Consider the following 19,698-nt stretch of genomic DNA (forward strand, 5'->3'; position numbering starts at 1 on the left):
GTTACTTTCACTTTCGTTTCTGCCTCTGTTCAGAATGAAACCCAGAGGAAGGGAGGGAGGAAGAGGGAGGGGGATATAAAAGCTAAAGCAGGAAGATTGCCGGTTCAGTCCTCTGATGGAGATTAACTGTGCATCTTGTTATTTGAAACGATAGGTAAGATAACTGCATTTCATGCAACTTTATACCTTTGACTGTCGTTTGCCTTTATACATGCTGTGTGTTTGACGAGCTGGCGTAGTGTTCAGGATGTCGTGTGGCACCATCTGTCGTACCAATAGTTTTGCATGTGAAGTCGTAAACAAACACTGCTAAACTAGTGTTATTATTGGGTGTGCCTATTTCAAAAGAAAATATAATAATCCACTTTAATGTGCTCAGTTTAACCAGGTGAAGGTAAAAGATTTGGTCATGATAGTCTCACAATGCAATATTGTGTATAGTGTTATTATTTGCCCGTACTGGCAAGTACTGTATAATGGCAAGAGCTGAGCATGAAACCACAACAGATTCTGAGATTTTGTCAGTTAAGTACTTCTGTGTGGGTAATTGTGGTGAAATATTTACATACATTTATAGCCAAGAGAGGCATGGTTAAGTATGTTTTTCAATAATATAGTTTTTGACATGTTCATTTTTAAAATCTTTTTTTGAGAACTTTGGGCCAGCACAAGAAGCTGTAAAGAAGGCGTGTAGAAGGTTTATTAGCATTGGCTCTGGGGCAGAGCTCGTCAGCGAGTCGATAGATATCAGAAAGAGGTTTACAACTTGATTGTTTATTACCTTTTGATCTGAACACACAGCATAGACGATCTGGTTTCTGCGATGCTATATCTACTGTCATACATGAGCCATAGTTCATAGACAGTACAAGCGATGCCACTCACTACGGAGAAGAAATGTTACACATAGAGCACAAAGTCTGTAGTGGCAGCACAGAGTGAACTCTCACCTCTGGTACCTCACAAAACGAAAACAGGCGACATCTTGTGGCAATATGCAGCATTAAGGGAGAAACCAAATCAACATTTAATCATTTCTCCATTTCTACTAACATTAGAAAAGGTTTTCTGTATGTTGTTTTCATGCATTCGATTTTGAATTGAACTGACTTGGGATTATGGTTACTCATGGGACTGGAGTACAAACACGCACACAATGCAATTGAAACAATGGTTCTCCTGAAAAGTTTTTTTGGGCCTTCTGTGCTGGCTGTTTGTCAGTTGAGGCACAACACAAGCACTATTACAACATCTAAGCAATGCCACCGATAGAATTTAATCACGTTTTCCAGTGTGATGCTAAAACTTAATGTAGATCTGCTAACTTCTTTCCTAAAAGTTCAAAAGAGCAATAGAGTCCTAGGTGGTGCTGTGGATTTTGCTTTCTATCATTACAATTTTACTGTCATTAGTAGACAGGAGGAAATGTCAGAAAAGTTTACTGTACAGTCTCAAAAGGTTTATGGGCTCCCGCTTAACCATGTAAGCACCTAAATAATACATTTCTTCAATGGATGTATCAGATTCTTCAGGAAGCAACATAACTTAAACAACATGTGGATAACTGATGCTGTAACTCCCGGGTGATAAATGACCCTTTCCATTTGCTCAATTGTCAATACAAAGAAATGTTTTCTATACCAGCTTTCAAGTGCTATTACCAGATCTGTTTGTTTTTTAATAACGGTCCTCTCTTCTTCCCTTGATAGTGTTACTCACGATGGAGGAAGTTCTGGAAAATGTAGTGGCCTTGGTGAAGCAGCACCCAGATGGGATACCGCTCCAAAAGCTAGCTGTATTTTACAGCCAGACATACCATAAGAACTTGATCTTATCCTCTCTGGGCTTTGACTCCACAGCCAGCCTGGTAGAGTTTCTGAAAAAGGATCTGGTTGTGGAGGGGGCACAAGTGTTTCACAGGGGTGATCGCACTAAAAGTAAGGCTGCAGCTGCTGCTGCTGCTGGAAATGGGGCATCAGCAAAAGCTCCAAAGGCCAAACAAAACACCAAGACTGTTCTGAATAATATTGTAGCCATGATGAAGGACCATCCAGATGGTGTTCCTCTGAAGATGGTATCTACTGCCTACAGCCAGAAGTACCACTACAACCTAACACTGGCATCTTTGGGTTTTAAAACAATTTCCTGTCTGGTAGAATCTTTGGACAAAGACCTGGTTGTGGAAGGAGACATGGTTTTCCATAAGATTCACCAACCTAAAAATCTGCCTCGAACTGAGACATTATCAAACGTCAAAGAGAACAGCAGGCCGGCAACACCGCAGACACCAGGATCCCGCACCAGCAGCCCTGCTCCTTTTGTGAATGTGACACCACGAGACGTCACCCCTCACGTCGTGCCTGACACTCAAGCAAGAATGAACCTTGTAGGCTCCTCTTTGTTTCCCACTGCCTCTTTATTCTCCAGTCCTTATCTTGCGGTTAACCCAGTCTTTGCTGCGCCTCAGCTAGCCGAGGAATTGACTCAAGAGCAGCTGTACCTGAGAGTTTTAGAGGTTAGTTGTATAGACACTGGCTATCGATGTGTGTCTAAAATCCATATATAAAGCTAATTACTGTGATACATAAGTGCTTCTTAGTATAATTTAAAATCAAACTAGCACTTTACAATGGCATTACAATCTGTGGTCCTATGTCCTTACGTTGTTGGTGCCAATAGACAAAAATAGAAACGTATGTCACTGTTATATAATTTCATTTAATAAAAGCAGTTGGGTTCTGTAGTTTTTAGCAAACGGTAATGGTAATACCGGAGGAAATATTACATTTGTTGGGGGATGCGTTCAGTTTAGGATTACTACACATTTAGTTAATCCTAAAAAATATTAATCATGATAATTGTAATAATATAATAATATAATTTGTTTAATGATAACCTTCAAAAAAATAAAATAAGATAGTAAAAGATTATTGATGTGTTGCAGGTCATGAAGATGAACCAGCTCACTAATCCATCAATGGACCAGCTTCAAACCTGCTACTTTCAGCGTTATGGTAAACAGCTTCCTCTGACACAGTACATGTCTTTGTATGACAACTGGCAAGCTAAGAAGATGCCAGCTGACTCTGAACCAACAGCAGACGTCAAGACAGCACCAGGTCGCCAAACATAATAACGTTCAGTTTGATGCATAAAGTCCAAAACTAGTAGATCTATACATATAAAAATGTGTTTTGTCATATCATCCCACAGCAACACAGAATCTTACAAGAGAGCCTGAAAAAGAGCAGGAGCCGGTCCCTGGGCCCAGCTTTCTCTCTGGCTCTAACTTTCCTGAACTGGGGGCGCATGCAAGCTTGACCAAAGAGCAAAAGAGCAAATTGAGGGATTCCAACCAGAGAGAAGCTAACGCCCCTGTCTTCAGAGAGGCTTATCACGCCCAGCTGAGAGAGATCCACGGAGGTAATATGCGGGCTGTGGAGGCAATGGAGAGAGATGAGGACGAGCTCCAAGGAAAGCGGAGGCATAGGGCCGTGGATCAGGACACCGTCAACAGTCTTGTTGAGAGTGTGATACGAGAAATTTCTGCTGATGGAGAGCTGGTCACTAAAGAAAAGGTGAGGAGGAACGAGAGACATTGTATTTGTTTTGTGTGTGTGTTTGAAATTTCTTCGTAAAACTTGGTATTTCAGAGCTGGGAAGCTATTTTACTTTTATTTGGCGTTAAGCTCAACTGTAAACATAGAGAAATGTTTAATCTTGTTCTGTTCTAAGCTTCAAAAACGGCCTATAAATAATTCTGAAATTGCATTACTACATTATCTTGTTGTGTTTATGTGCAATAACCCTAACCACTCACACACAATTAACCCTAATTGGCAGGGTGCAGCGGGGCTTCTGATGGTTGTGCTTGGCAACTTTTAAAGTGATGACAAGAAATGCACCAAGCTAAGAAACAGATATTTGCTGATGGCCCAGTTTGATAACCACAAATCCTGAGAGTGAACCACTATACATCCAGCAACCTCCCCTTAGAGGAATGCAGCCTTCATTAAATGGATCTATGATCTATGTAATGTTAAGTGTTTCGACTTGTCAAAATTGTTGCCTTTGAGTGGAACCACAGTGAGTTTGTGGTTATGACATGCTCTGCATTGCCTTCAGCATGGGTCGCCTTCATCAAAACAAAGCTGATTTTTTTGAATAGTCAGTTTGAGTCAGTTTGTTGACTATCTGTGTTCTCTTCTCTTGTCTTTGCTGTTGCATTGCATGTTTCTTGGTGCATTATTGTCAACTGTCAGGCAGTGGAAAAGCATGAAACCATTTGCAGTACTGTTGAAACCATCATTTATAAAAAATTCTGTTCCATAGTATTTATCCAAAACCATTTGTCCACATGCTCTCACTACTTTCCATGCCTGTATCCAGGTGATATCCCGGGTGTGCATTCTGATTCCATCTTTGGACCCAGCAAAGATAAATTACTGGAAAATTCCAGCTCTTAAAGACCTTCAGTACATCTTGAGAGAAGTCAACATGTTCATAGAGGTTTGTCTGTTTGTATTTGATGTTACTTTTTTAAAAATGATTTTATTATTCTTTAATCTTCATGTTTAGGTTGTTACATTGAGAACGTATTGTCTTTTTTCGTTAGTCTACTGAGGCAGTGAAATCCATCTGTACCCTGTATGAGCTGGGTCAGTCACTGGCTGGTCTGAAGGACAAGAAGCGCTATGAAGAGCTCAACCTGGGGCCTCTCTGCAAACTCCCTCTCATCCACCGCATGTTCAAGATTGACAGCAACACTAAGGATGATGACATCCACCAGATTGAGACCGTAGACATCTTAAAAGTAGGACTCACAAACCAAATCTATCTGCAAAAAAAACAGAAACAGAATGCACCATTACTATTGTTTTTACCACCTATTTACCTAATTCATGATTGAATTTCCTGTCGATTTAACTTTAAAGTGTCTCTAAATGTGTCCACTTTGTTTCCTTGTTTTAGCAACTTCGGAATTTTAGGAGGAAGCAAAGCAAGATAAAAGTAGACCTAGCGGAGTTTATGAAGTATCTGGCTGACCAGTACAACTGTGAATCTCCCTACGAGTTGGGTATCAGGATACATAGCGTTGGGCTGCCCATATCGGTAAGAGACATGACATTCTGCAACATTCCAAGATGGTTGACTCAAGATTTTATCAGCAAGGGGGTGGATTGTTTTCTAAATGTGCACATACTTTTTGATCTATGTGTGTTCTGATAGAGTAAGTCCCTGCAGCCGCACTACTCGTATTAACACAATGGAAATATTCAATACAAGAGTGAGGAATGCACAATTCCTTTTCCTTTTATTTTTCAATTAAACTCTTACTAAGAACAGTAAAGAAAAAAACATTACCACGTCAAATCAACATTAGTTAACATGGACACTAGTATTCCACTAATAATGAGAATAATAGGCCAGTTAGAATTAACATTCATCATGTAACCACTTAATTAAAAGACACTTTTAACTGGTAGTGTACAAGTAACTGAGAATCTGCCAAAATCCACAGTGATTGGTGTTGTAACCTCATTTGGTAAACGTGGTGCGGCTGTATTTTGGATGAAATTAACCTGCTTGTTTTTATTTTGCACAAGTTTAAAAGTGTAACTCATCTGTCTGCTCCAGACACTAATGAAGGTGAGCCGTAATGAGCACGCCGTCTTGGAGAATGCCAGGGAGGCCATCCAGAGAGAGCTGGAAGAAGATATCCAAGAGCGGCTGAGAAAGATCAAAAAGAATGTTTTTGAGACGTTGCAAGGTGCGGGTTCCTTCTCCTCAGCGGGCAGTCTGGATCTCAGGAAAAAGTACGCCTCCCTGCCAGCGGCCGAGGTTGTTTTGACAGTCTTCGAAAACGCAGAGGGGGTGTTCAACCCCAGGATGATCAAGGTAGGTGCAAGGCATTGACAAATATATTCTAATAATGAATCTCATACTTCTTGACTTCTTCGCCACTTGCTCTGTGACAGTGTGGGTCCCTTTTTTGGGAGCTTATGATTATGATAGCCTGATCCTGTGACCTTAATTCTCCACTATAAACTGTGGGGTGTTAATTCCACTAAGCCTTCCAACATGAGCTGTCAGGGGGATAACAAGGAGTTTCAGGCCTGCTCTCCAGTTTTGAACTCATTAAAAATGTCACCCTTCATTATCTCCTAATCCTTAATGAACGCTCAAGAAAATATAGGGCCATACTCATCCAGTCAGTCGCCTACTTGTTATCAAATTATCTTAACCTGAAGAATTTATTGTATTTATCTGTAGTTTTATTGTATCATTGTGATTAAACTGGTTCATTCTGAAACATTCAGAACATAATATCTATTTGCAACTTTGACCTGAGATGGAGAGTTGGAAGAACCCTAAATTCTAAAATATATTGTATCATTGTACACATAAGCTGCTTAATTACAGCTAGGTTTTTTTCCCCATACTTAGAAAAAAGCCCCGGAACAGAGTCAAAGTTTCTCTCTTCTTCCCTGTCTCGGAATTACTCTTTAAGGTTTTTGTATAGTTGGACTTTTATACAGGAATTACATGTGCAAGATGACAGACAAGCTTCCTCCTACATCTTTAAGTAAAGGATACTTACTGGAGGAAATGAGACCACTATTGGAAACTTAAAATGGAAAATGGAAACTTATCAAGCAAGACCTCATGTTCTCTCCACATGTTTGCTTATGAAATGCTGTTAAAAATTGAAGTTAAAAGAAATAACTGAAATAAAAAAAAAAAGACGAACTTTGCTGGAAACTGGTGAGTTCAAATGGATCAAAAGACGCAAGAAGTTTCAGGTTTCTATCAGAAGAACAGGAAAATGTTTTAGTTTATATTCCACACACCATGTCATAGTGGCAGTTGAAGCACTGGTGCTTTATCATTATTTAATGTGAATTAATACACTTTATTAGCTTGCAAATTTGTTAGATTGAGGCCTGTGTTTAGTATGGATGTGACAGAGAAACGAAGCACGGAGGATTTATTTCACATAATGTCATTGCCATGTAAATTATCACTGTGTCTCTGACGCAGAGTTTTACTTTCCAACCCAGCACATCCAGAGCTTCCTGCTGCAGGTGTCAAATGACCGACTGGCAAGGGCTCTGTTTCAACTAGCCATCTGTGGAGGCTCACTGGCTGTTCCACAGGACCTGGTCCCCAAAGACAAGGCATCCAAGAGCTCAGAACGAACTAAAACTGAGGACATAACCACCACACCCATCCCCAGCGAAGGTTCTAATGCCGTCTTTCTCCCACACATATTTGCTGGTCTGACAATGTCCACTAAACAACATATAGTTTGTGTGTGTTTAACAGACTTTTCTGCTCTATCTCTCAGCCTCAGTGAAACAGTATGTGAAAGACAACCTTGGTGCTCTGAACTCAGCCGTCACTTTGGCCCAACTTGCATCTCTGGAGAAGAAGTTGACCAAACACTTCCATGCGAAAGATTTCCTGTCTTTAGGGCAAGGTAACTTCCTGGAGTTCCTGGTGAAACACATTCAGGTATCTATACAGTTTGGGGATTTTGTATCTTACTATGTTGAGTTTGTGTATGGGTGTAAAATAAAAATGTCTGTCCTATCTCTCTGTGGTTGTGTGTAGTTGCTGCTGGATACACTGGGGTCCACTCTCATTTTAAGCAGTAACAACATGGGACATGATGGCAGCGGTTTCAGACCCAACAAACAGGATGTGTTTGAGTTCATCAAACAGTGTGGTGACATAACCTCTGTCAATCCAGATGAAGTAAGTTAGTTATACATGCAAACACAGAAAGTAAAACAACACTCCTCTTTTATGCAGTATATTAACAATCGTGGACATGTTCTTCAACCAAAAAGCAACATTGTTAACATCCAGTGTTCTTCTTTCTCCAGCTCTCTCACATTGAATCGGCAATCAGGTCTCACTACAAAGTGAAGAACAGTCGTGAATTAGGCCACGGCACCCTGCACATGCTAGCTGGACTGGTCCAACGCCAAAGAGGCCTGGGTGGAGGAGGACTGAGCATGGTCTACTATGAGTCAGCTGTGTTTGCCAAACACAATGAGTCAAGGTTAGAAGCACTAGCAGACAGACATCACATAAACGATTCAGTCGTGCACTTCCATAGAGCTGAGAGATTTGCAGACAAAGTCGGAGCTCCACAGTTCAAGTCAAGCTCCAAAAACAATTTTGAACAACTTTTAATTTATTCAGGTTCCACCGCTAATAGAATAATCTTTTTTTTTTGTGCCACTGTGTTACTATCACCCATGAGCTTTGTGGGCTGGAACAAAGTAGATACATGGCAGAGTAGCTGGAAATGATGTGCTTCATAAGCAACATGTCAAAATCAGCCAGATGATTGTTCTCTAACAATACTCCCTGACTATCCAATAAATGAAGCCCAGTATGAGAGAAAAGTTGGATAAAGGTTGTTGAAATCTTATCAATACTGAGTGGCCAATAAATTTCTTCTGGGATGAGGCTCTTGACATAAATTAACGCAGATTTTTTAAAAAATTTTTTACCTTTTAATGCTGTGCTGGCCACTTTCCAAAACTATATTTCATCAATGACAGTGGGAAAATATTTCAACTGCTCAAATATGTGGAGATTTTCTGTATTAGGCATCAAAATGGAGCCATCAGCCTTTAGATGCTGTAATTATTGAAGTGAGTTCAGAAAGGTGGAGAGAACGATTGGAGAGAACGATTCCAAATTTTGATTAGGTCCTACAGAGGTTTCTAATGACACTGTACTTGCATCTTTGTCAGAAGCTGTCGGAAGGATGCCTTGAATTTTTTCTCTGAAAGAACATATTATATTTTGCAATGCAAGTAATTAAACAGCCACAGCTTAATTCATATGGGGTGAACAAGAATGAAACATACTTCTCTAATCCCTGTTCTATCTGACCTTGTCCTTCTCTCTCTCACATCTGTCCCAGCAGTGCTGAAAGTGGATCAGAGTCTGTGGGACGTCTCGGTGACATGTCCAAGGCCGAGGCGCTGGCTTGCTTGCTCTCCTGCCCTTTGCTGGAGGATTTAAGCGACTGGAGCCAGTGGGAGCTGATCTTTAAACCTCTTCATGGCTCCCTTAAATATTTCATTGAAACAAATGCAGGTAGGCTTGTTTTTGTCTTTGTGTGTGGTCGCCTGTAGATATATAAAAAAATACAATTCACCATTTTATTTCATTGCAAATTGTTGCCACAACTGCTTTTATTAAAACACAACCCTGTTTGCAGTTCTAAAGTAGCATCGAAGTAGCAGATGAGATACAACCAACACTTTCCTAAGTTCTGCAGGGAGGGACAGGGGAGCTAATCTTGCCATAAACCCTGACTACATCTAAAACTACACAGTGAGCAAATACTTACACAGCAAATTTGCTAGTTGTTTGTTTAAACATAATCTGTAAACCCAACCAAGCAACCACAAAGCAAAACAAGCTAACCAGAACTGCAACTTGTGGCACAGAGAAGTGTCTGGTTTGTCACGCTATTAAAGTAATTTAAGTTACTAAGTTTTAGTTGCTTTATTTATTTATTTAGTTCAATTTACTTACAATTTTGTTTTGGAATGGTTAAAGCCTTTAAATGCTGTATAGTATTCTTAATTTAGCCCAGTAATATACACCTGTTTCAGCTTTTAGTAAAACCTAAACAATGATCAATTGTTCCTTGAAGTGGTGAGGTCATATAGGTATTATAATAAGAATTTCACCTGGTGCATAAAAAAAACATTTTCCAGCTGCAAATTCAATTGTTCATTGGTGGTTTTCCTGGTTTTCTCCCCCATCCTCTACAAAGCTGGTAGATTTTAAATGTGGTGTGACATCAGATGCATAAAAAATGGTTTTCTAAGCTGGGGAAAAGTTTTACAAATACGAACCCTCCATGGATTCATAATAATGACAACTTTGATGACTTTGTTTGCAATAGGTACCTTATCAATGGGTAATTGTTTTTTTGTCACAGGGGATTGTTTGTTGCAGCATTGCATTGACACTTACCAAGTAATGGGCACTTGTGCAACTAATTTGTGAATTATTTACTTACAACACAGGTAACACAGGCCTGGCAGCGTTGGAGGTGACACCAGGTTTGCTGCTTAGGATCACCACAGACACTGGAGACAAGCACTTCTCTAGGGCTGCCAAGGCTCTTGACCCCGTTGGCACAGCTGGCCACCTGGTGTCCATGGTAGTGGCTGATGGGATCGTCAATACTCCCACAGCACTCCTGGCCAATCACATGCAGAGCTCTCTGGCTGAAGCTGTGGCTCAAGAAGGTAGTAACGCTATCAGTGTGGGAGATTTAAGGGCGTGTTCAGACCTTGCATTAAGATACGATCAGGACAATCCAATCATGTGAAAGACAGGTGTGAACACCTGCAACAGTGGTGCTCCTGCATCAGCTGAGTTTTGCTTTCTTCATTCATTCAGGTTAAAAAGGTTCAATCGCTGTAAGCGATGTTTGTTCATTAGTAATGAGAGAAGTTTTAAAACTGTCTGTCCATGTAGCTGTTAATTAACTAAAACATAAATAACTTTAAGTAATAATTAGCCAATGAAAGCCTTAAATATCTGTGTTAATTATTGATGCCATCATGTTGATATATGACCTTTCTTTGCACATATCCTGCTGTCTATATTTATTACCGTACATTTATTACTGGAGATTAAGGTGCGCATAGAATCTTTCAGGGTTGGAGTTATAATCTGACTTTTGAGCAGGTGTAACTAACGTCAGGGTGGAGATCAATAAATAACGTGTGCTGAAGTCATGGCGCACACACATAAAACAGAGCTGTTCTGGGTTCTGGAGCAGTGGTAGAGATCCATTAGAGGCAACTGCGGTTCAACTATTCTGCTGTGCCCCAGATGATGTTGGGGTTTATTTGCACACAGAGCACAAAACTGAGATCGGACCTAGAGATGCATGTTAATACCAAGCCTGAACACAAAGCTAAAGCTGCTCGCTTGTGATTGGATTGCCCAGATTAGATCTTAATGTCAGAACAAGCTCATAGATCACTCGGATTCTTTTTTGTTAATAGATGCAATGGTGCATTAAACATGTAGCATAAGTGCGTCATTGTTACTAAAATAAGGTTTGTTCTTCAGATTTGTCCCAGGCTGAAGACGATGTGTCATGTTACAGCAGAGTGGCAGAGTTCCTCCTGGCATGTTTGACACGAATCCCCAACAGAACCGGTCTGGCTCTCTCACAGCAGGTCAGTTTCCCACCCCCCGCCCCCATACAGAAGCCTAAAGGGAGGTAGAAATTCATCCTGAGCCTATGAATTTAATCTGCTCACCTAAATATCTAAAGAGGTGGTTCTTATCAACCAGTTGTCATGCCAACCACCGACTGAGATGCTGCAGCTTTCTGGCTTTTTGGTTATTTCAGGCTCTTTCTTTACATTAGACACAGAGCTAAAACACTTGTACCTGCTTTTTGCTCCATGGTTTTTGCAGCAGTTTATATTCTAGACTTGCAAAATATTGAGTACAGTGCATTACTCTTGCAACTCTGATGAGAAATGTTGTGTACATTCTCTCATGAATATGACTTGCAGGTGTTCTTGGAGCCATTCTCCCGTGTCTTGGGCCAGGCCAAGTCTAAAGAGGTCCTGATCACTGTGGCTCAATCTGACCCCAAGCACATGAGCTGCCTGCATCGTCTGGGCATCCTCTTGGGCATCACAGACTGGATCAAAGACTACCGGAAAAAGCTGAACCCATCGACAACATATAACACATACACAGCACCTGTGTATAAGGCCAAGGTCAGAATACAGGTCAAGGAATATAGAATAGAAGATAAAGAACTGTGCTGAGTCAGACTGAATGATTTATATCAGCAACAAAGCTAAACTCTGTGTTGATTGCATTTTTTTTGGAAAAAGACAGCAGTCTCAGTAAAATACAGCCATCAACCATGAGACTGATCGGGTTTATTTCTCAGAATGACAGCTTACTACAACATGCCACTTTTAAAAACCAATTGTAAGTTTTAAATTCGTGTGTGGTCTTGACACACTTGAAATGTAAGGTATTAAACACAGTGGAAGTACAGATACGTGTGTAAAGAATTACTAAGAGCAAAGTATATATAAATGTGTTGTAGCATGTAACAGTAAATCCTTTCCTCTGTTTTGTCTGGAAAACTTGACTGATTAATTGTTGTTTTTATGACTTCAGTCAAACTTGATAGATTCTGAGAGCAGCAGTCTGTCAGCTCTGAATATGAGTGAAGACGAGTATCCAGAGGATAACTTCATGGACAACAGCTTCGCTTCTTCCCAGCTCAACCAGAGCCACCAACAAGGTGATTAAAAGTAGGACTCTACCACAAGAATAGGAGCTTTAATACGTTAATACAAATTAAATGACAAAATATCTTCTTTTAGTCAATGGTGAGCAAGATGTCGAGACAGAGGAGAAAGAGGATGACGAGGAGCTGTTTGAGTTGGCCTCATTTCCTAATGGAGAGACATCAGACATCAGCAGTGAAGCTGAAGGAGGACAGGTTGAGGAACTCCTCGAAAAGTCTGATAGTGACGAAAAGGATGCTGCCAGCTGCCACTCAGAAGCCACAGTCCATTTCCAAAAAGCCTTAATCGAAGACATCAGGTTCGACCCCTCTGTCTATATTCACGCTGGCATGATTTTGTCAGATTATGTATAAGCCACATGTGGCTTATACAAGATTTGTCACCCTTCTCTGGTCTCGTCATGTGTTCTGACAGGAAAAGCGAGTTTGGCATTGGAGTGGAATTAAGTGCTGAAGCCCAGAAGCTCATGAAGGTCCACCAGGAGAGGCTGAAGCGCAGCCTGGAGCGACTGTCCACTGAACTCTACAGCAAAGAGACACACTTTGTTCTGGAACTCATTCAGGTAGTTTTTAACACATATATACCTCTAAAGATGAAGCTAAACTCTAGATGAAATGGAAAAAATAGACTGCAACATTCCTGGTGCTAAATAAACTTTTCGAGATTGAACTTCTGCAGAAAATGTTTCTGCAGTTTGTAGTCTGTTTGTTTTTAACGTCCAACTAGGACTTGGTCTGACCTCTTTGCTCTCCATTTTCAGAATGCTGATGATAACAGTTATCCATTGGAGTCTGTTCCAGCGCTGGCATTTGTGGTGGAGAAAGATTGCATCACCATACTCAACAATGAGACCGGCTTCCAGGAGAAGAACATCAAGGCCATCTGTGATGTGGGCTGCAGCACTAAGGGCAAACACAAATACGGATACATCGGTAACTATTTGCATGCTGCCTTGTTCAGCATTTACATCTGCTTTGGGTGTTACAGCATCAGTAGGAGCTCAGCAGAATAGTTTCCTGGTTAACACAAAGTTGTGTTGGTTGCTTGCATTGAGAAACCCTCTTTACAAGTCATTTATCTCATTTTATTGTTTTATAGTTTATTGCTGTTCTGAACGCTTTTACTTTTGAAATGAACATATAACTTCAAAAAGCACACCTGCCACTTTTACATACCTTCCAATTTTTATTTTAAACATGAGTATTGGTGTTGACTCAAAGTTTTATAATGTCTATCTATAAATATGTAATATAAATACTGTTTCTAAATCTTATAGGACAAAAGGGAATTGGCTTCAAGTCTGTGTTTAAGGTCACAGACTGTCCTGAGATTCACTCCAACGGCTTCCACTTTCGCTTTGACAAGACCTCCCACCCGATGGGATACATCCTCCCGCACTGGACTGAAGATGAGAGGCCCCTGGACGTGCAGAAAGACATAAATCAGCACAGGTTGGATGATTGAGAATGATTTTTATTTTTTTAATTTATTTATTTGACATTTGGACAGTAATTCTGCATGCACAATCCTTCGAGATGAAGCAGCTAAATTGAATTCCGCTATAACGTCAAAATGTCGTCTATGAAAAAGACTTGATAATTAATTCAAACATCAGCTTTTAACCTTTTTCCAAGATTACATTCCTGAGGATACTTACATTACATAATCAGATCAAATCAAACTGTATTCATATAGCACTTTTCATACAATAAAAATGCAACACAAAGCACTTCACAAAATAAAAGCATGTTGGATTTGCTGCACTTCTGGTATGTTCCTCAAAATTCAGTCTGTTCACTTTGATTAGTTTGCAACCTTTTCTATCTGGAAGCATCTCTCGTTCAAGGCTATTAACTGTGTTAACGATCAGTGCATTTGTTCTCTCTCTAACAGGTGGACCACCAAAATCAGCCTTCCTCTGCGTTCTGAGAGCCACCAAACCAGAAACCTCTTCCATGACGTGCACCCGTCTCTGCTGCTCTTTCTCCACCGCCTGCGCTCCATCACCATCTACAATCAGGTAATTCATTTTTTGCATGTGCACACAAATAAACGCGTGCAACCACTTTAAAGGAATACATCAAAGATCCCCTCAACTGTCTTACTGTTTCTGTGTGCAGAGCGAGAAACGTCTCGTGACTATGACTCGTAAAGACCTGAGTCACAATTTGCTGGAGGTGGAGCACACAGACGGCACAGAGCGCTGGCTAGTGGTCAAAACCACACTGCAGCCCAAGAAGGTGAGGCACACAAACTAACCACCACACCTCTCTCTGTTGCTTCACTCTCAGGCACATAATGTTTGCATTTCAGAACAAGAAGTTGTCATTTGTTTCTAATTGCTTTCTTTCCTGGGACATAAATAAATCCACAGCAGCTATGCATTTTTCTGACATATCCTGGCGTTTTGGCTTCATAAATTTAATTCGCTCTGCTCCTCTCAGGTCGTTCCTCATCACCTTATAATCCATCCTTGTGGAAACTCACTCATTGTGCACAGTTTGCCACCAACCACATTTTAACAACCTGTCAGGCTGAGATGATTCTATAATCCCTACTACTCTTTCTTCTTCAGCTACTTTCCATCTCCCCTTTCCCAGAGACAGCCAACCATTACCTGCGGTTAGGTTATATAAGACAAAGTACAAAGCTGAGTGAGAGATACATTTTTCACTCTGCGTTTAGCAACAGGATCCATCCAAACTATTTGTGCAATCTTGCAGAATGTTGCGACAATAATTTATGTCTCCTTTAGATCAAAGAGGACGTGGAGTCGACCGAGATCGCGCTGGCTTTCCAGCTCGGTAGTGACCTTGCAGGAAGTGACATTGCCTGCCAGCCTCAGAAGCAACCCGTGTTTGCCTACCTGCCCCTTCGCAGTTTTGGTTTTCGTTTCATCATCCAAGGTGAGCATTTAGATTGTAATCATATACGCTGTTTGTTAAAGAAACGTATTGGCCTAATTGATGCCCTTTTCTTCTCTAGGCGACTTTGACATTCCTTCTTCTCGTGAAGACGTCGACAGAGACAGCCCCTGGAACCAGTGGCTACGATCTGAAATACCACAGCTCTTCCTGCAGGCCATGGATGTTTTCTCTGTAAGACAAAAATAGACCAGATGAGACACTTGAAAGTTAACAAGTTGAAGAGCATGCATACAATTAAAGAGATGTATGTGAATTTAAAGTAATACATATACAGTAAGATGGACGTGAGGTGCAAGTAAAATGAGCAGAATGCATGCACGATAAATTATCAAAGGTTTGTATTAATAATGATGCCAGAGTCAACTAGGAAAGGGAGAGATTGTGCCTTTTGACCGACTGAGATTTGGAATTGAAAGGCCCCAAAAATGTTTTACAATCCATTCATCAGGATTGTAGTGGTGATCAGATTTTATCGACAGCCCCTTTGCAACATAAGCAGACAACCGCATAGCTGTCCTTTCGGTTCAGTACATATCTTCGGACCTCCACCTTTTTTTCTGAGACTTACGCTTGTCAAACCAATGTGAAGCTCAAAAAGAAATACGTGTGAAATTGCCAGTTTGATTATTTCAAAACAATTGTTTGTCATAACTATTAATGTGAAATATCTGGACAGAAAAAGTTGAACATCCTTGACATTAATGACTAAATTTAAAGAAAAGCAGTATTTCTTTTTGAAGAATGACTGTTACAAAACTGTGTTAATCAAGATAACAGTGAGAAATGATTACTAAAAAGTCTGAGCATGATTAGAAAGCATAATGTTTCTATTTATTAAATGGGATTAAATATATGCACATGTGTTAAATATATATAACAGGACTGTTCGTAATATATGTTTGTTCCACATAAAATGCTTTTCTTTTTGTTGTTGAGGGAAGACTGAGGAAAAACTCCAAAAATTTGTAGCACATCTAAATGGTCTTTTCGGCATTTTCTACCTATTGGTATGCAAAGCGCTTTTACAGTCACAGACACATCCCCCCATTCGCTCACACAAGCACACACACATTCACACCTGGGGGTTGCTCAAGGACACTTCAGCATATGGCACATTCCGGGGATCAAACCGCTAACCCTTTGGTCCGTGGACAACCCGCTCTATCGACTGAGCCACAGCCATCTAAAGGATGATACAGTAGTATCACTTAACAGCACACATTCAGCCTTTGTCTTTTAAATAGCGTCCTGTTCTCTTTCCTTGTTTCAGGATCATCCTGTATTCAGGGGCCTGAAGGGCCTTTGTCAGTTCTTGCAGTTTATCCCGTTACCTGACGAGGTGTTGGATTTCTTCAAGCCTGTTGCTGGGCAGATCATTCAGCTGCTCAAGGGCAAGCCCTTCCTGCCTACACTCAGCTCAGGTATCAGTCACATGTGCAAGTTGTGCAAATATAAAATATAAAACATCCCAGGATTTGAAAGCACCATATCTAGTCCCGTGAATGTTTCTCTCCATATCGTCTCACTCAGATGGTAAAGTTGTGTACAAGCTGCCGTCCCAAGTGGCCGTCTGTCAGGACGCTGTGATCCGTGACGTGATTGGAGGGGATGAGCTGGAAAGGCATCTTTCTCTCTCCTATCTCCACCCCGGTCTAAGCCCCGCTCCCCCAACCACCCTGCTCACTCACCTGGGAGTCCGACACCTGCAGGGATCAGATGTTACCACGGTAACCACAGCCATGGCCAAGGAGCTGATGAAAGCAGAAGGAATCCAGTCAGGTGAGGGCAGAGTGATTTCAAAGCAGTGAAGATTCAGCACTGTCATGCTTGCTCTCTAAAATACAGAACAGTTTTTTAGAAGAAGACATTTACTGATATTTTTATTGTCACGGTGATGACTGTACAAAAAAAAGAAAGAAATGTACATTAATTTAAAACAGAAAGACACATACAGGTACTGTGATATTTAGTGTTTTGTTGCATTAAAAATACCCATAGAATATTCTTCACATGAATCTGGCAATGAAAACTTTACTCATTCATTTACTACTGTAATTTGTGTTGCCATTAACATAGCTGGTTATGTCAGATGACTCACATTTTTTGTGATATATATATATATATATATCACCAAAAATGTGAGCCATCTGACATAACCAGCTATGTTAATATATATATGTATATATATATAGCTTCATATGTCACATTTTTTATATATGTGCATTCATTGGTTGCTCTTAATTTAGTTGAGTTATCTCTAATACTTTGTGATGTTCCTCTAGACGGAGACCTGCGTCAACTAGCCAAGCTTTTGGTTTGCAACTTCCGAGCTCTGGAGCATGGCTTCGGGGAGGCAGATTCCATCTTGCAAACCCTCCGCGATCTACCCATAATTCCTCTGGCAGACGGACGTGTCGTAGCGCTAAGTGGAGATGGAGTGTTCTTTCCTATGGAAGAAACCAGATCCAAGAAAAAGAAAGCTCAAGCTCAGACAGGTAATTCTGTAACCATAACTTTAACATAGCTGCAAACTGAGGTCTCGTTAAGCCAAATCACTTCGTTCCACAAATATTGAGATATTTTTGCAATAGAGTTATTAAGAATGGACATTCATGTCTGTGAACGTTAAGTGTCACCTAGTCACGGTATATATATATATACTGTATATCCAAAAAACAAAACTAAAAACAGGGCAACCGGAAAAAAGATATGCAACACCCAAAGATGTACCATGGGAAAACCTACGTTTTTATTACATTTCTATTTACATTTAAATAGAAAAAGCAGCTTGGATGATGTTGTTTTTTGGAATCTGATATTAATTAAACAACCGTTAACACTAAAGGAACTTCAAACTGTTGCGTCAAAAATGATTACATGTATTACATGGTCTGGATACTTGATTGTTTAAACAAAGGAATTCTCACACACAGCATCCTTACTCTGAATAGGATCCTTGTATTCAATACACAGCAAAATGTAAAGTTAAAAAAAGAATTAGGAGACATCAGTGTCTGCGTTTCGTTTTTGTGCATATAATTACTCTGCACCTGCGAGGAATGTATGGATGTGCATGTGCTGATTGCACAGTGCTAAATCAACTGTGACAGTAGCAACACACCAGTGTTGCAGATGGAGAAAAGCAAGAAGCCAGAATACAGTTTCACAGGTTTTCACTTTCTAAAAATGTGAGAATCTGCTGTAGAAAAACAAAAACAGATTAGTATGTATCACCTTGGTGACGGTTTGAGTTGCACACATGGCACTCTCCATCTGTGCTTCATTGACCTCTGCAATGTAATACTTGCAAAAGCTGGAAATAATTATGGCACTTCATAGCAAGTAAAAATTGCACGGTGATGCTGAATTAAAGGTAAACCCACTTTCTTCTCTGGAGCTTGAGTAGTTATAGAAACAGAGCATATAACCCCTTTAAAAGGATTTACGTCAACAGCAGCACATCCAGGTCAGCCGTGCAGATGTGTGACAAACCTGTACGTAGTCTCCAGATAAACTCGACCGCTCTATCTAAGAATAAACAGACATGCAGCCTCTCAGATGAGAGCACGGTCACATTAAAGTGGAGCGCTGGCCTTGATGTGCGTCATCACATTCAAAAACAGCACTCAAAACAAAGCTTTTGAATGGCAGACATTAATAATTGATTTTCACACTCTGATGTAAGTATCATGCCACTGCTGCTCGCCGGTTTTAACAATCATGTTTTCCGGGTGGTTTGGTGAATCTATAAGGAACTCAATAGGCTGCTGTCCTACTCTCCCTCAGCACTCTTTATCATCTAGCTTCAGTGAGCTTCACTTGAGCACCACTGATTTGCTCATACATCACAGTTTATGTTATTCATCACTATGTCTATTAGTCAGTGAATTATTTAGTTGGATTTCCTGGTGGTCAGCACTGAAGAATATTAGTAGATTAACTTTAGGCAGTAATCTAATATTTAAAATAAAACACCTGGTTCCTGTAGTCAGGATGGGACATTAGTGATATCGTGAAATGCTCACTATGCCTGCCCCAAGGATGTAAACACAATCATTTTATAACGTCTTCTGTGCCAGACAGCGATGGTCCGACAGCAAGACTGTTTTTGGTTGCATTACGGCAAATGTAGCATCTAGTGTTTTTTAAAACCTAAAAAAGCTTTTAGCGTACTCCGTTGCAGAGACACAATGGGCTGTACCTTTGTGACCTCATTCATAGGATTCCAGCCGTTACAATCTGGCAGCAATTTACTCTGGCTTAAAGGAGATGAAGGAAATAAAAGCTTTTTATAGTGGACTTTCAGTGATAAATGATGCTTTTGGTTTTATACAAGGTTTTATGTTGCTTATATGGCAAGGGTGTTGCTTAACCAGCTAAGAGAAGAGGTTGAGTCATCTCGATCACACATGGATTATCCAAGCTCTGTGGAG

The 19,698-nt window shown here is 40.4% G+C and overlaps 1 protein-coding gene across 3 annotated transcripts in view; it reads left to right on the top strand.

The window, feature by feature from the left end:
* The first annotated feature begins 58 nt into the window (after window positions 1–58).
* Window positions 59–19,698, top strand: part of wu:fj29h11 (protein NO VEIN) — a 34,591-nt gene continuing 14,951 nt past the window's right edge. The window contains exons 1-28 of one of the 3 annotated variants that reach the window (XM_047609625.1): window positions 59–154; window positions 1,710–2,515; window positions 2,945–3,119; window positions 3,214–3,578; window positions 4,390–4,509; window positions 4,616–4,813; window positions 4,972–5,112; window positions 5,638–5,898; window positions 7,062–7,242; window positions 7,349–7,515; window positions 7,615–7,758; window positions 7,890–8,068; window positions 8,945–9,120; window positions 10,065–10,289; window positions 11,125–11,234; window positions 11,580–11,789; window positions 12,205–12,331; window positions 12,414–12,636; window positions 12,753–12,900; window positions 13,099–13,270; window positions 13,615–13,789; window positions 14,232–14,358; window positions 14,459–14,578; window positions 15,094–15,244; window positions 15,324–15,436; window positions 16,536–16,686; window positions 16,796–17,044; window positions 17,548–17,760. In XM_047609625.1, coding sequence (XP_047465581.1) covers window positions 1,721–2,515; window positions 2,945–3,119; window positions 3,214–3,578; window positions 4,390–4,509; window positions 4,616–4,813; window positions 4,972–5,112; window positions 5,638–5,898; window positions 7,062–7,242; window positions 7,349–7,515; window positions 7,615–7,758; window positions 7,890–8,068; window positions 8,945–9,120; window positions 10,065–10,289; window positions 11,125–11,234; window positions 11,580–11,789; window positions 12,205–12,331; window positions 12,414–12,636; window positions 12,753–12,900; window positions 13,099–13,270; window positions 13,615–13,789; window positions 14,232–14,358; window positions 14,459–14,578; window positions 15,094–15,244; window positions 15,324–15,436; window positions 16,536–16,686; window positions 16,796–17,044; window positions 17,548–17,760 — 5,416 coding nt within the window. In that variant the 5' untranslated portion in view covers window positions 59–154; window positions 1,710–1,720. The remainder of the gene's footprint in view (window positions 155–1,709; window positions 2,516–2,944; window positions 3,120–3,213; window positions 3,579–4,389; window positions 4,510–4,615; window positions 4,814–4,971; window positions 5,113–5,637; window positions 5,899–7,061; window positions 7,243–7,348; window positions 7,516–7,614; window positions 7,759–7,889; window positions 8,069–8,944; window positions 9,121–10,064; window positions 10,290–11,124; window positions 11,235–11,579; window positions 11,790–12,204; window positions 12,332–12,413; window positions 12,637–12,752; window positions 12,901–13,098; window positions 13,271–13,614; window positions 13,790–14,231; window positions 14,359–14,458; window positions 14,579–15,093; window positions 15,245–15,323; window positions 15,437–16,535; window positions 16,687–16,795; window positions 17,045–17,547; window positions 17,761–19,698) is intronic. The other 2 variants (XM_047609626.1, XM_047609628.1) reach the window with 2 other exon arrangements.

This window comes from Mugil cephalus, chromosome 16 (genome assembly GCF_022458985.1).
Source record: "Mugil cephalus isolate CIBA_MC_2020 chromosome 16, CIBA_Mcephalus_1.1, whole genome shotgun sequence".
Taxonomy (NCBI): domain Eukaryota; kingdom Metazoa; phylum Chordata; class Actinopteri; order Mugiliformes; family Mugilidae; genus Mugil; species Mugil cephalus.